This window comes from Polypterus senegalus, chromosome 12, assembly GCF_016835505.1.
Source record: "Polypterus senegalus isolate Bchr_013 chromosome 12, ASM1683550v1, whole genome shotgun sequence".
Classification (NCBI taxonomy): Eukaryota; Metazoa; Chordata; class Cladistia; order Polypteriformes; family Polypteridae; genus Polypterus; species Polypterus senegalus.
The window spans coordinates 50891322-50906813 of NC_053165.1; the positions used below are offsets into that span (position 1 = coordinate 50891322).

The following is a 15492-nucleotide window of genomic DNA, read 5'->3' on the forward strand; positions in this document are numbered from 1 at the left end:
AGAGTCATAGGCTGAATGGGCAGTGTGGTGTAGTGGTTAAGGCTTTGGACTTCAAACTCTGAGGCTGTGGATTCAAATCCCACTACTGACAGTGTGTGACCTGAGCAAGACACTTGACTTTTTGGAAAACCAAAAGAAATGCAATTATCATATATACTCACGTATAAGTTGGGTCTTGAAACCCAAAAAATCGATCATAAAATCAGACCCCGACTTATACGCCCGTTCAAAAATGCGACACTTAATTTGAATTTTTTACATCTTCTTGCCGCCTCTAAGCTCGCATCAGTTTCTCAGACACGTCGAACTTTGTTGCAGCAGCGCAGTTACCAATTTCTTTCACCACTTCAATGATGTTTAATTTGAAAACAGCTTCATATTTTCTTCTGATCAAATGGTTCATCATAGATAAGGGATGCTCTTACGATAAAGGTGTTATGAGGGTGTGAGATACACAAAACAGTGCAAACGTTGCACTAGTTTGGGTATTACTGTGTGGTCACGTAGGCACAATAGAGAGAGAAAGAGAGAGGTTAGGAGCACACGTGATATATTGCAATGCCGCACCCACAGAGACAAAAAAAGGCAGTGTGCTCTGTGGTTACTCTCTCAAGTGGGCATTAGCATGTCATAATCTCTTGGACCAACAGCGTGAGTTTTCCGCATTCCACTTATATGACCAACATTATAAAATACCAGAAATTATATAGTAAAATCAAGTCCTGACTTATCCGCGGGAGAACTTATCCGTGAGTATATGTTGGGCTCAGCCAAATAAATAAATATAAAGGAATGCTGTCTTTGTCCTGCGTTCTTGCCCTAATGAGGCCTGCCTTGCATAACAATTACATATTAGAGAAGGATTTCCCACCAATTGAAGAAGACCTCAGGAACACAGAATTACCATTGGAGATACTCTAGTGAATCTCCCCGATGGAAGAAGACGAACTCAGGAACACAGAAGTGCCATTAGAGATCCTCTAGTGAATGCTCTCTCTATTTCACACCATCAAGATTTGACATTTTAATAAGTATAATGGGTTCCCTGGCGTCCCGACTAGAATGAATGGTTCCATACCTGTTTGGGAGGTCTTTTTAATGGAAGGATGTGGGTGGACAGGCATCCCGACTAGGTCGGTTAAGTGGTACATTTCGGGAGGTCGCTACAATGGATAGACAGTGGGAGACTGCTTCCCAGGCTGCATTGCAGTTTGTAGTTTTTGGTGGGCAGTCCTGCGTGTGTCCAAACAGGATGTTGCCACCCAGTGTAGTAAGGAAGCGCAGGGCACTGCATGTATTTTTCTGAGTATTTATTCAACAATATTTTAGCAAAAAATACAGTTTTGTAGGCTATGAGCAAATAACTGGATGAATTGATGTGTGGATTATTTGACACGAGTAACGTGATTTTTTTTTTTTTTTAATGGCCATTTTTCATAATGTTTGCTGTTGTCCTGTGCTGGTCACCATTTGGTCCCATTCAACTAAAAACTTTGGTATGTCCATTCTCCACAAAAACATTTCATTAAAAATAGATCACACAGGCATGGACCGCAATAGAAGTAAAATCCTGCAGTACTTCTTTGTATTCCCTGCTCTGCGCTCCAATAAACACACGTTATCGGCAATACACTAATAACCCAATTGTGCTCCACTCACTTAGAATCTGGAACCAATGTAGAAAGCATTTTAAGACGGAGAAGCTTCTTTCTGTGGCACCCCTGCAAAAGAACCACCTCTTTCAACCCTCACAAACATATGCAGTTTTTAATATCTGGAAAAAATTTGGACTTAACTTGTTAAGAGCTCTTTATATAGACAACGTCTTTGCATCCTATGAACAATTACAGTCCAAATTTAACATTCCAGCTACAAATTTCTTTCACTATCTTCAAATCAGGAACTTTGTTAAACAGAACCTTCCAGATTTTCCTCATCTTGCACCCTCATCCACGCTGGAAAAAGTATTGCTCAATTTCAAGGAGTTAGACTCCATCTCTACAATATATAAAATCCTTTTACAATCCCTTCCTTTCAAAGATCCAAGAGGACACTGGGAAAATGACCTCTCAATTAATATATCAGAAAAGGAGTGGAAAGTAGCAATGCAGAGAATTCACTCAAGCTCCATATGCGCAAAGCATACAATTATACAACTCAAAATTATATATCGAGCACATCTGTCTCGACTAAAACTCTCCAAAATGTTTCCAGGGCAAGATCCAACCTGCGAACGTTGCAACCAAGCCCCAGCCTCACTGGGTCACATGTTCTGGGCCTGCTCCAAATTAACATTATTCTGGACAAAAATTTTAATTACCTCTCAGACAGTCTTGGACTCACAATCCCTCCTAACCCATTAACAGCTGTGTTTGGGGTTCTTCCAGAGGGTCTTAAGGTGGAGAAAGACAAACAAATTGTGATTGCATTCACTACACTGTTGGCACGCAGACTTATTCTGATAAACTGGAAGAACCCAAACTCTCCTCTTTTAAGTCAGTGGGAAACCGATGTGTTATACTATTTGAAATTGGAAAAATCAAATACTCAGTTAGAGGATCTGTGCAGACTTTTTTCAAAACATGGCAGGATCTAATCAGTAATATTTTGAAATGAGTTTATAAAGCACAGAGAATTTGTTGATTTAGGTATTTTTTACAAGCCTTAAATTTTACACCATTTGGCTTGCTCTCTCTCTCAAGGGTGGGGATCGATCTGTTCTTAGCATAATTCTTTTTTTGTAAAAACTTGATTACTATGTATTGATTATAATAAAATTAATAAATAAAAAAAAAAAAAAAAACAAAAAAAAAATAGATCTTGGGCACCACTACAAAATACATGGGTAAGTAACATAAAAAATATATCATTTTATGGGTGCAGGGCCATCTTAACAGCATTATAGGCCCCCGAGGAAAGCAGTGCACTGGGGTTCCTACCTGCACAACCACTCACAGGAATAAAAATGGAAACAGTCGATAAAATTAAACATATATTTATTGTATTTGTATTTCTAAGAAAATCAGTGTTTAAATACGAAAATACGTGCTGTACAGCAAAGATTAATCAACAAGTCACAACATACATTGATTAAAATGGGACCCTATGGTTGTGGGGCCCCCTGGGCAACTACCCAGAGTGCCCATGCATTAAGACGGCCCTGTATGGGTGGAGTATTCCTTTAAGAAACAGCCATTGCTGATATTTTTATGGAGCCATTCCACAGTCAATGCCATTTGATGGTGCTCTACAAACAGTACTGTCCTACAACTGACACATAAGCAGGTCATTGAGTGAGGTCATTCAGTTATTCCATGTGTCTACGATTCTTTGTGTAGGAAGTTTTCCTTTACACAGGGAACCACAGACACGTGGAATGAGATACCAAGTAGTGTGATAGACAGTAGGACTTTAGGGCCTTTCAGAACTTGACTTGATGTTATTTTGGAAGAATTAAGTTGATAGGACTGGCGAGCTTTGTTGGACTGAATGGCCTGCTGTTGTCCAGATTGCTTTAATGTTCTAACGAGTCAGTGAAAACTGAGCAGGTACCCTTGTGCTTTAAAATTCAATGTCTTAGCAGTTAATGTGTTGATACCATGATGTAAAAATCAGGTGTGGTCTCCCCCAGACTTTCTCGTATACTCAGATGTGGGAATGGATATTTGAGGAGTAAACCACAAGATAATGATATTTTTACATTATGTACATTAAAAAAAACCATCAACAACAAATCAAATTAATAATTTGAACAATTAGTATAAAAGTAAAGTTCACTAAATTGGACTCTGCAGCTGCTTGAATAAAAAGGTAAAGTTCTGGTTAGCAGAAATCAAAAAAAGTTGATAGAAATCTAAGTTTTGCACCTAATACTTGTATACATAAGTGAAAGCGTACTCAAGTTATCGTGTTTACATACTGTATACACCCAGACAGGCACACAGACATAATTCCAAAAATGGTATTTTCAGATTCAGGGAGGTCTAAAACGTCGAGATTCATCAAAATCTCCAAATGGAATTTTTGGAGGATTCCAATTCTTTCCCTATCCTTCATGTACGAGAAAGTCAGGAAGGTCTAAAACGTTGAGATTCATTAAAATCTCGACATTGAATCTTTGGTAGATTACAATACTTTCCCTGTACTTTGTATACGAGAAAGTAAAAAAAGAATATTTTAAGACCAGCAAACCACTACTTCGTACATAAAGACATAAATACATTGCACCCACCTCTGGATCCGCTAAGCGTGTGATATCAGGATAAAGATAAAATTTGATTCCCTCAACTGCTCCTGGTAGAGTAACTCCACGAATCAGCAAAATGAAAAGCATGATGAATGGGAATGTTGCAGTAAAATAAACAACCTTGTGAAAAAAAGACATATATGACATCAAATGCAGAATATCATTTAAAGTATATTTGACAGCAGATGCACAATATTATTTAAAGAATACGTGACAGCAGATGGCACTATACCAGCGTTTAAACTGACACAGATGGACACATTAGGCTCACTTAAAAAACACAAATGTTTTATTTTTTCTTCACCTATAGGTAACATCTTCCCCATTCCCACAAGCTGCAACACAGTCCCAAAACACAAGCTTAACACAATAGTCTTCTTCTAAAACATCTCTTCTTTCTCCTCCACTCCTCCTCTGCAAGCTTTATCTCCCTCCTCCCGACTCTGGCTCAACGAGTACTGTCCGCTGAACCCTTATATAAGGCACCCAAAAGTGCTTCAGGTGCTCGTTGCCTCACTTCTGGCAGCACTTCTGGGTGTAATGGAAGAACCGACCACAAGGGCTCAGGAACAGTGGTAGCGCCCCCTGGCGGTACCCCCGGATCCAAACAGGGATGTGTCCAACTCCATTTCCCTTGATGCCCTTTGGGAGTGTAAGGCACAACTGCCACCCGGGGGCTGCCATCTAGCGTTACCGGGGGGAGGTAGTGTTCTGTCCATGCTTGTTCCCCCGGACCATACAAGGAAGAGGCGTCCCAGCCACACTTGTCCTGGCTACTAATTCTGGAGGGACTGCACATTCTACCAGTGCTCATGAGTAGTAGAACTCTACTCATATTCCCATCCCAAAACAGTATGTGTTTAGCTAACCTGCATCTTTATCTTGGTCCTGTATGAGTGATTGTGGGGGGTTTTATGGATGTGACCTGTGATACACTTGACATCCATGTCTAGTTGGATCCTGTCTTATACATGGTAATTTCATAAGCCGTAATTGAAATAATTAAAGAAAATGGTTAGCCTACTACTTGTTCATTTTCACTAATAACGAGAAGCCTCTGCAGTCGCTTGCTTCTTTCTCTTATTATATTTTCATTCATTGAACACAATAAAGCTAAGTTTATGTTTATGGATTTTTTTTGTAGATAAAACATGGCATGGTTCTGTCAGACTGTTGGTAAAGACTGTGAGGCAGGCACAGTAGCCTTTAATTCTAATTACCTTTAAGCTGGGCATACACTGTGAAATGGTATGGTAGTGTGGCCAAAGCGGTTCTCAGACGCAACGTGCTGCGGGCATTTCCTCGCTTATGTGCACAGGTGAGGAATCATCTACATCCGTAATTGATTCCGGGAGCTGCAAATCACCACACCTGAACCACGTCCCCATTATATATAGTTGGAGGGGGAGATAAAATAAAAAAAGAAAAAGTAAGTAAAGAACGGAGGTTAGGAAAAGAAGAAAAACGTGGAAGCTGAAAGCTTCGCTCACGCAGGTTTGCGGTATCGACAGGCAGCTGAAAGAGGTGAGCCCTAGCGGGGTGTTTGGCTGCCACCCGGGAGCAGTCAGTAGTGGTCACTCCTGCTGTTATTGAGGAGCAGGAGTGACCACAAGGAGATTGGCTCGCCACCTATGGGCGCAGAAGGCAGTAGGAGCTGGAGATTTGGAGCGGAACCCCAGCGTGAGCACCCTGGCTGTTGGTGGAACCCAAGTCTCAGTCCGGGGAAGTTGCCGTACAGAGCCAGAGGACTGAAGGCAACCGGACGTAAAGGAGGTCACCTGCAGGTAGGGTGACTACCCTGGTGCAAAGCCTGGATGGGAGAAGCAGGGGAGCTGCCAGCAGATGAAGGCGCCAGGTTTTGTTTTAAAGGACTGCTTCCAGCTATTGTTTTAACCTCACTTTTACAGGAATTATTTACTACATTTTAACCTCCACTGATTCACCCCTGTTTTAATGGATTATTTAATATAATTCTTTTGGAGCACTGCACTTTACTTTAAAAAATTGTGTTGATTTTGTTGTTTTTAACCTGCACCTTTTTGCATCATCCCCTTGCTTCTTTGTGTCCTCACTGTCCAGCTCATCCAGTGACATTACAGATGTTGTTGGGTTTAAGGGTACCCAAAAAAGGAAGTGGGAGCATGGAGCAAGAACCTGCATTGTCACATAGCCTAATGCAGTTTACTTTTAGCAGACCCCACCAGGAGAAGGCAATGTTGAAGATTAGCTGCAGACACCATTGGTTATCATCTGACTCTCAAGTCATGCAGTCTCCATTGCCACAACACAGATGTGAAGTCCAGCTCTAAATGATCGAGATTCCAAAGAGAAAGGTAAAATTAACTAACTAAACTAACTGGAAGGAGAGACACTGAAGGGCTAGAGCAGATGAATGAAATTACAGAAATATAATGTCTCAATTAGCTCAGTAGTGTGTGCAGTGTGATTTGATAAGTTGAGATCAATATTCAAAGCCGTCTATTTCTAATTATTTGTAAATACACTGTGTCTGTTGTGAACTGTTATATAGTACATGTAAAGCTTTCGATGATATTTCCCATGAAAAGCAGTACAGTCGACCCTTGACATACGACTGGCCTGACATGCGAACAACTTGATTTACTAGCAAAATTTTTGTTTTGATTTACGACCAACATCTTGCGTTACGACCTGAATGCGGCCACGTGTATCCGCTTGTGCGATTGTAAACAAACAGCCGAAAGTGTTCGTAAGCGTCAGTCGGAGCCCAGATACATGTGTTTGTGGACGTAATTTTGGTCAGTGCAGTGATTTATCTATATATATAATTCACTAAGACCATGGCAAGCAAGACGCATAATTGCTGAGGAAGGAAGAGAAGGTAAAGAAAGCGATTGTTAAGGGATGTTAGCTAGCGGGCTGGCGCGGCACATGATGATGTCATCAGGCGGAGTCAGCACTGGCTTGCTTTGGAGTGTATTATTACAGCAGTTCACAACACGGCCAGCTTTGAACTGAGTGCTCGACTACTGTCATTATTAACTTGAGAAACGGCGATCACAATCGAAACGAAGAAGGAAATTGTACGGAAATATGAGTGGTGTTCGTGACCGATCTCGCTAATATGTTGCAGCATGTCGAAATCCACCATCTCGACAATTTTACAAAGAAAAGATTTGCATAAGGAGGATCCTTCTAAACAATAACCACCTTCCGTTTCATTCTCCTCCTCCTCCTTTCCTGCAGCCCAAAGATGTCAAATTAAATGGTGAGTACAGTATGAAATTGTTGTTTCTGGTAGGCTAGGCACTTTTTATAACTTTTTGGCTAGTACATTAGAAAAATTATTGGTGTTTTGGTAAATTATGCGCATTATACAACCCTTTTTTATTATGAAAAGGTTAATTAAGTGTTGCTGTGGGAAGTTCGGAGCGCATTATGGGTATTTCCATTATTTCTTATGGGAAAAATAGTCTTGACTTACAACCAACTTGAGTTACAACCAGCCCTCATGAACGAATTGAGTTCGTAAGTCAAGGGTCCACTGTATATATAAATAGTAGATATAAAGCTTTATTGCCTGGGGTCTGTTTGTGATTGTATAGAAGTTTCTTTGTTATTACTGAAAGAATGGAGTGCCAGCCCCTAATGCACACAACCACAATGGGCCAATTTAGAGTTATCACTTAACATAACACAGAGTTTTGGGTTTTGAAAGGAACACCTGAGTACTTGGAGAAAAATCCACACTGATATGAGGAGAATGTGTTATCTCCATGTAGACAGTAGCCAGGAAGGAGATTACAACCCAGAATACAGGATCTGTGAGACTGAAGCACAAGCTATTGACCCAACATGCCTACCCAACAAAAGACAACAGCAACAATACAATTTCTTGTATTGCCCAAAATCACACAAGGAATGCCTCAGTGGGCCCCATTTCTTGATGGTCTTGACTTTCTAAGAAGAAAAGAAAAAACTCAAAAAAATAAAAGAAAACCTTGTAGGAAAAAAAAAGAAGATTGGGACAGGCAATTCAAAGAGAGACCCCCTTCCAGGTAAATGAGTGTCAAAAAATGGAGTAGATTCAGCACAAAACAGAACACAAGAATAACAATTGATTCAGTATTTCAAGTTACATTTTGAATACTCTCAATTTTTTAAATTCATGTGTGTATGAAAGCCACAAGCAGCAACCAGACTGCAAAAAGGAAGATACAGTAGTTTCCTTATGTGTTTTATGTATTTGCATACTAATAAACTGCCCAGTGCTGTCCACTCTAGAAACTCATTGTCAGCTTATCTAGCAGTTTAGTGAATCCTAGCAAAAGTCCGGCAATCTGTGCCATCTGTCCATTCATTTTATAAAGCCACTCCATATGGCTGGCCAGAGCTTATCTCTGCAGCATCGGTTATAGGAACAACAGTTCATTACTGAAAATACTCATCCACACTAAGTCAATTTAGAGTCAGCTGTTAACATGACATCCACACCTTAGGGACCTGGGAATAGACTGGAATTCAGAGCGGAAACCATTCTGGAAATGGGCAGGATGTGTGCGCTGTGCACAGGCAGTGACAGAACTAGCCACTGAACCCAATGGGACAGCAGCCCTAACCACTCTGAATCACTTTCATTCATTTATATGGCGCATATCACTTTTTATTTTTCCAACAAAAGGAAATGGGTATTTGAGTGTAAAATGTACAAATAAAAATGAAAGCATTTGTCAAAAGTCATCACTCTAGCAAGTTGCACACAGTTGCACTAAAGGCTGACTGAATGAAATGTTGTTATTGTGAAAGTTTTGATCAGGCAGGGCACAAAGATGAAAGGTAAAGGAAGGATTCCTTTAGATTAAATGTGTCCTCAGAATGAGAAGGTGTCTGTGCTGGAGGAGACCTGCCAAGTTAGTTAATGATCAGAAGACAAACATGAGGGCAAGGGATGGGTCAGCAGTAGAGAGAGAGAGCGGATAACAGTGTTACTTGATCTAATTGTAAATGTTAATTTCCCCTGGGGATTGATAAATTATCTATCTATCAATCAAATAGTGCCTTTTACATCTATCTATCTATCTATCTATCTATCTATCTATCTATCTATCTATCTATCTATCTATCTATCTATCTAATTTAAAGCAATGCTCTGAACAGACAGAACCTCCACTAGTATGGCTCCCATCTGAAGATCTGCAGGGTTACAGTTGTAGTTCTAGTGGACAGCCCTCTTGGTGTCCTTAGGTGTCGCTACAGGGGCAGGGTCCCTTGTCATGATGAAGTTCCAACTGACTTGGAAGTGTTTTTCTGGTTACAGTGCTGAGGTCCTGGAGGTACTCTCAGGTCCAGGTTAAAAAAGAGCCCTTCACCCAGGTGGAGAGTACCAGGAGCGGAGTAGGATAAACATGTGGAAATGTTGTAGAGTTTTATGGAAGAAACCTGCTAGTTGAGTTTATAAAAGAGTTAATTTGAACACTGGAGTTGTGTCTGAGGTTGAGGATCTGACATACCCCGTGTAGGACACACCTATATACATGCATACTCTCGCACACACACACACACACACATATCTTGTATATATACTTTAACGTGTGGAAATGTGTGTGTCTGTCTGTCTGGCCTGGAAGTAAGAGGTGGAGTTGGAGTAAGGGCTCCACCTCTGAGGATACACAAGCGAGGCCAGCACGGTGGCAAAACAAAACCTCCACTTGTGACGTGCTGCATGATCTGCATGTCGCGCTGCGCAATGGTCATTTAAAAGCCTGTACAGCCTGTACATCCTTTAAGCCAGCTGCTGCTTTAAAGTCTTGTTTCCTAAGGTTGTAATGTCTAGTCTCGCGTGATGTCAAAGTGTCTCTCTTTGATGATCACTTCTCGACCCAAGATTTTTTTATATAATATATATATACTAGGGGTTGCCCCCTGTTCGCTTTGCCTGCCAACTCCCCCAGGCCTGCGCTACACGCCAGTCACTTCACACCTCTCCCGCTCGTGTTGTGAAGGGGGGGGCTGAACGCACCCCAAGGAGACGCGGTCGCTCCTCCAAAACCCCCTCTTAAACGGTGATACAATGGGAAACAAAGTTTTGGGGTTTTTTTTTTAACTCCTCTTTGCTCAATTATCTGATAAAGAATGATACCAAACATATACAGTGGGTGCGGAAAGTATTCCGACCCCCTTCAATTTTTCACTCTTTGTTATATTGCAGCCATTTGCTAAAATCATTTAAATTAATTTTTTTCCTCATTAATGTACACACAGCACCCCATATTGACAGACAAAAAAAAGAATTTTTGAAATTGTTGCAGATTTACTAAAAAGAAAAACTGAAATATCACATGGTCCTAAGTATTCAGACCCTTTGCTGTGACACTCATATATTTAACTCAGGTGCTTTCCATTTCTTCTGATCATCCTTGAGATCACCTTCATTTGAGTCCAGCTGTGTTTGATTATACTGATTGGACTTGATTAGGAAAGCCACACACCTGTCTATATAAGACCTTACAGCTCACAATGCATGTCAGAGCAAATGAGACTCATGAGGTCAAAGCAACTGCCTGAAGAGCTCAGAGACAGAATTGTGGTAAGGCACAGATCTGGCCAAGGTTACAAAAAATTTCTGCTGCACTTTCACAAGAGCACAGTGGCCTCCATAATCCTTAAATGGTAGACGTTTGGGACGACCAGAACCCTTCCTAGAGCTGGCCGTCCGGCCAAGCTGAGCTACCGGGGGAGAAGAGCCTTGGTGAGAGAGGTAAAGAAGAACCCAAAGATCACTTTGGCTGAGCTCCAGAGATGCAGTCAGGAGATGGGAGAAAGTTGTAGAAAGTCAACCATCACTGCAGCCCTCCACCAGTCAGAACTTTATGGTAGAGTGGCCTGTCGGAAGCCTCTCCTCAGTGCAAGACACATGACAGCCCGCATGGTGTTTGCTAAGACTATCTGTAAGATTCTCTGGTCTGATGAGACCAAGATGGAACTTTTTGGCCTTAATTCTAAGCGGTATGTGTGGAGACAACCAGGCACTGCTCATCACTTGTCCAATACAGTCCCCACAGTGAAGCATGGCGGTGGCAGCATCATGCTGTGGGGGTGTTTTTCAGCTGCAGGGACAGGATGACAGGTTGCAATCGAGGGAAAGATGAATGCGGCCAAGTACAGGGATATCCTGGACAAAAACCTTCTCCAGAGTGCCAAGGACCTCAGACTGGGCCGAAGGTTTACCTTCCAACAAGACAATGACCCTAAGCACACAGCTAAAATAACGAAGGAGTGGCTTCACAACAACTCTGTGACTGTTCTTGAATGGCCCAGCCAGAGCCCTGACTTAAACCCAATTGAGCATCTCTGGAGACACCTAAAAATGGCTGTCCACCAACGTTTACCATCCAACCTGACAGAACTGGAGAGGATCTGCAAGGAGGAATGGCAGAAGATCCCCAAATCCAGGTGTGAAAAACTTGTTGCATCTTTCCCAAGAAGACTCATGGCTGTATTAGCTCAAAAGGGTGTGTCTGCTAAATACGGAGCAAAGGGTCTGAATACTTAGGACCATGTGATATTTCAGTTTTTCTTTTTTAATAAATCTGCAACAATTTCAAAAATTCTTTTTTTTGTCTGTCAATATGGGGTGCTGTGTGTACATTAATGAGGGAAAAAATTAATTTAAATGATTTTAGCAAATGGCTGCAATATAACAAAGAGTGAAAAAATGAAGGGGGTCTGAATACTTTCTGTACCCACTGTATATGTAGATTTTAAAATAAGCCCGATTTAAAGCATGACAAAAAAGTGACATAAAAACGCCATATAAAATCGTTGCACTTTTAGGCTTAGGATTTTATATACAGAGAGTAGATATATACACACAAACACACATAAAGATATGCCCAGTGATCAACTGAAATCCCTTAGCTGAACTGCCTTTACCAATTCTGTGACTTCTAAAACCCATTCATTAATTATTTGTGTCACTTTATAGGGGGTGAATCTGCGATCCATTATTTTGTGGTTTATATTTATGATTACTTTACACCACTTTGCAGAGATCTGTTAAATGTAATTTTTTTGCCAAATAGCCAAAGCAGCTGATTACAGTTTATAGACACTGTACACATGGTACTTTATACACACTATATATGTGTGTATATATATATATATATATATATGTATGTATATATATATGTATGTGTATATATATATGTATGTATATGTATATATATATGTATGTATATATATATATATATGTATGTATATGTATGTGTATGTATGTATGTATATATATGTATATGTGTATGTGTATGTGTATGTATATGTATGTATATGTATAGATAGATAGATACTTTATTAATCCCAAGGGGAAATTCACAATATACAATATATACAGTATATATATAGAACTACCAGAACACACCGCTATTTAACAGCAATCAAGTGATATTTTAGCAACAGCAAATAAGGAGGTGGCGGCGGCAAAAACAATTAAGAACCAATTTGGCAACTTTCAAAAATGGGGCAATACTTGTAACATTGTTAAATTGTTGTAACATATCCTGATTTTGTAAGTTTCCTTTAATAAAGGAGCTTAAGCACAATACAATAATAACTGAGTGTAAATAAAATGAAACTTCAGGGTTTAAGTTGTACTATTCTTATTATGCAGCTACTTAACATAAACTATAAAAAGACCAATAGAAATTATATTGATTAGATTGTATAAAATGTATGTTTATTGGTTATATTGTATATTTATTATACATGGTAAGTGAATGGAGGGTGATTTCTTGCCTTTCTAGGACGCCATACTGGAAGAACAGTGGGAGTGGAAGACCCAACCGGGACACCCTGCAATCTTAGTCCTGGTTGGGAATGAAGCCTATTGGATGGACTGGGAGATGCAGTTCATTTCCCTGCATGACAGGTGGCAGTGTTCCTCTTGGCTGATCCTAGCTACGACATCTGCAGGTTGGCGTGGGAAATGGAGTTCAGAAGTGCAGCCCTGTCGGGTGCCATCAAAGGGTACTGCATGGGGAGGACTTCTCTGCTTTCCACATGACCCGGAAGTGCTCCAGAGAAACAGAACAGAAACAATCCCATCTCCTGGGCAACACTCAGCTGGAGGACAGAAGGAGCAGAAGAATCTTTTGATTGTGATTGGGTATTTTGGATGTGTTCACTAGAAAAGGGAGTTGTTGAGAAATAAAATCCTTTACTTTTATTCAGAGTTGTGTTGAGTGATATCATGCCTATGGTTTGGGGCTCAGTGGTGCTCCCTTGGGGTTACAATAATATTTACGGGGGTGGGCAAAGTAGATTTACAGTTTTATTAACTTTATTAACACAAAAGAATTTCACAATGGTACAGTGCACTCTCCTAAATGCTCAAAGTGCCAGCCTTGTATATTCACAACTCAAACCTATATTTTATATATATATATATATATATATATATATATATATATATATATATATATATATATATATATACATACTGTATACAGGGAGAAACCAACTAAGAGAAATATGGGCCCCTGGTAACTCCATGCTGTTAAGGTTGCATAACACAGGTGGAAAGCATAATAAAATCCTTATGATAAAAATGATACATAAAGTAAGTTTTTAATGTTATTTACCTTCCCTGTAGATCTGACCCCCTTCCAAATGCAAAAGAAGCAAATGACCCAGACAGCCAAGAGGCACAAAGCAAGGTCCCATTTCAGAACGCCCACTTCCTCAATTCCACTAGAAATGCTAAGGACGTTCCTCCTGAAAGAAAGAAAATCAAGCATTGTGCTAAATAAAAAGCAAGTGAAATCCAATGATAATGATAGTCGATTTGCCAGTGATTAAAAGCAAGAATATAAGAGCGGGTCTGTTGCTCAGCACTTATTTATGTTGTGTTTTTCACTGTGTGCATTAATCCAATCTATGGTCACAGGGAGCTGGAGCCTATCCTAGCAGAAGCAGATATAAGGCTGAAACCGTCCTATATGGGACATCCGTTTATCAAAGGGTATGTTTGCACAAAACCTGCATTTGCTTTTTAGGTTTAGCATAACGTGATTAACCTAACGTGTACAGGAGCACCGAAAGCATGCGTAGTTTTCATAGATAACTAAGCTGGGGCTGACGCCTGCTACTGTGGAACTGTAAGACAGTTGCACTACCAACTCGGCCACTGTGGCATCTCACAAGCACACACCCTTTTATATTTGTAAGATAAAGAATACAACCAACATACCACTATATATTATACAGTAGCTTAAGCATATAATTTGTCAAAGGGGGTGAGCAAGAACTGCAACTGTAATGATATTGTGATAGTATAGAACATGAATCAGGGTAGGATGCCCAGTTGGTAGCTATACAGACAATATTGTCACTTGTAGTAATAGCAGGTCAATGAGGACAAGCATATGGAGGAACCTGTTTGTGCATACGTGAATAATTTAGGCCATATATTTGCATGTGCGATGTCATCACCTGATCGGAGCCCCAGCTGGATTTGCATCTCACATGTGTTAAAAACAATAAAATAAAATAACTTGAAGTATTTTCACTTGATGGGTTCAATAGCTGACCATAATAACAATAATATGGATATATTTTGATGTTCTGCACAGATCGATTGTGCTTTGCGTCTTCACTGCTGGATTAATCATATCGTAGTGAAACAGACATTTAAAACCTGAGCAAACTCTCTCTGACAGTGAAAACCAAAAGGCAACACTGTTGTGTAACAAAGAAACAAATAAATACATTTCACACGGAAATGATAATGCAATAAGGACAGAAACACAATATTTCACAAGCCACACAGGAAATGCATAGCAAGACCGTGACACCACTGTGAATATTTCCATCTCAAATGCAGGAGCTTGTCTTATCACCAATATTCTACTGTATCTGTAAAGTCATTAATGCTAAATCATAAAGTAAGATAATTAGATGAACTATGTCTCTCATTTACTAGATCTAGCATAGCAAGCTTCTCTTTGAAAAGATTAACACAACGGAATTGGAATAGCTTGGTACAGTGGGTCATGGGTCCACAAGGCTACATTTAAATCACAATCAAGTTTGGCTTTGGATACTTTAGTTTTCTTCTGCTATCTCATAGGCAAGCATTTTAGGTTTATTGGCCCAGAGTGAGTGTGCTCTACAAATGACTGCCACGTTGTCCACAGTTGGCTTCTTTTTGGTGATCAGTGCTTCTGGGGTAGATAATGGCTTGTCCACTACTCTGGGGTAAACTATTGGGAAAA

The 15492-nt window shown here is 40.1% G+C and overlaps 1 protein-coding gene across 1 annotated transcript in view; it reads right to left on the reverse strand.

The window, feature by feature from the left end:
* Nucleotides 1-15492, reverse strand: part of slc6a6b (solute carrier family 6 member 6b) — a 117072-nt gene that overhangs the window by 30695 nt on the left and 70885 nt on the right. Inside the window, exons 5-6 of the mRNA XM_039771135.1 lie at nt 13861-13993; nt 4232-4366 (exon numbers count right to left, since the gene is read on the reverse strand). Coding sequence (XP_039627069.1) covers nt 4232-4366; nt 13861-13993 — 268 coding nt within the window. The remainder of the gene's footprint in view (nt 1-4231; nt 4367-13860; nt 13994-15492) is intronic.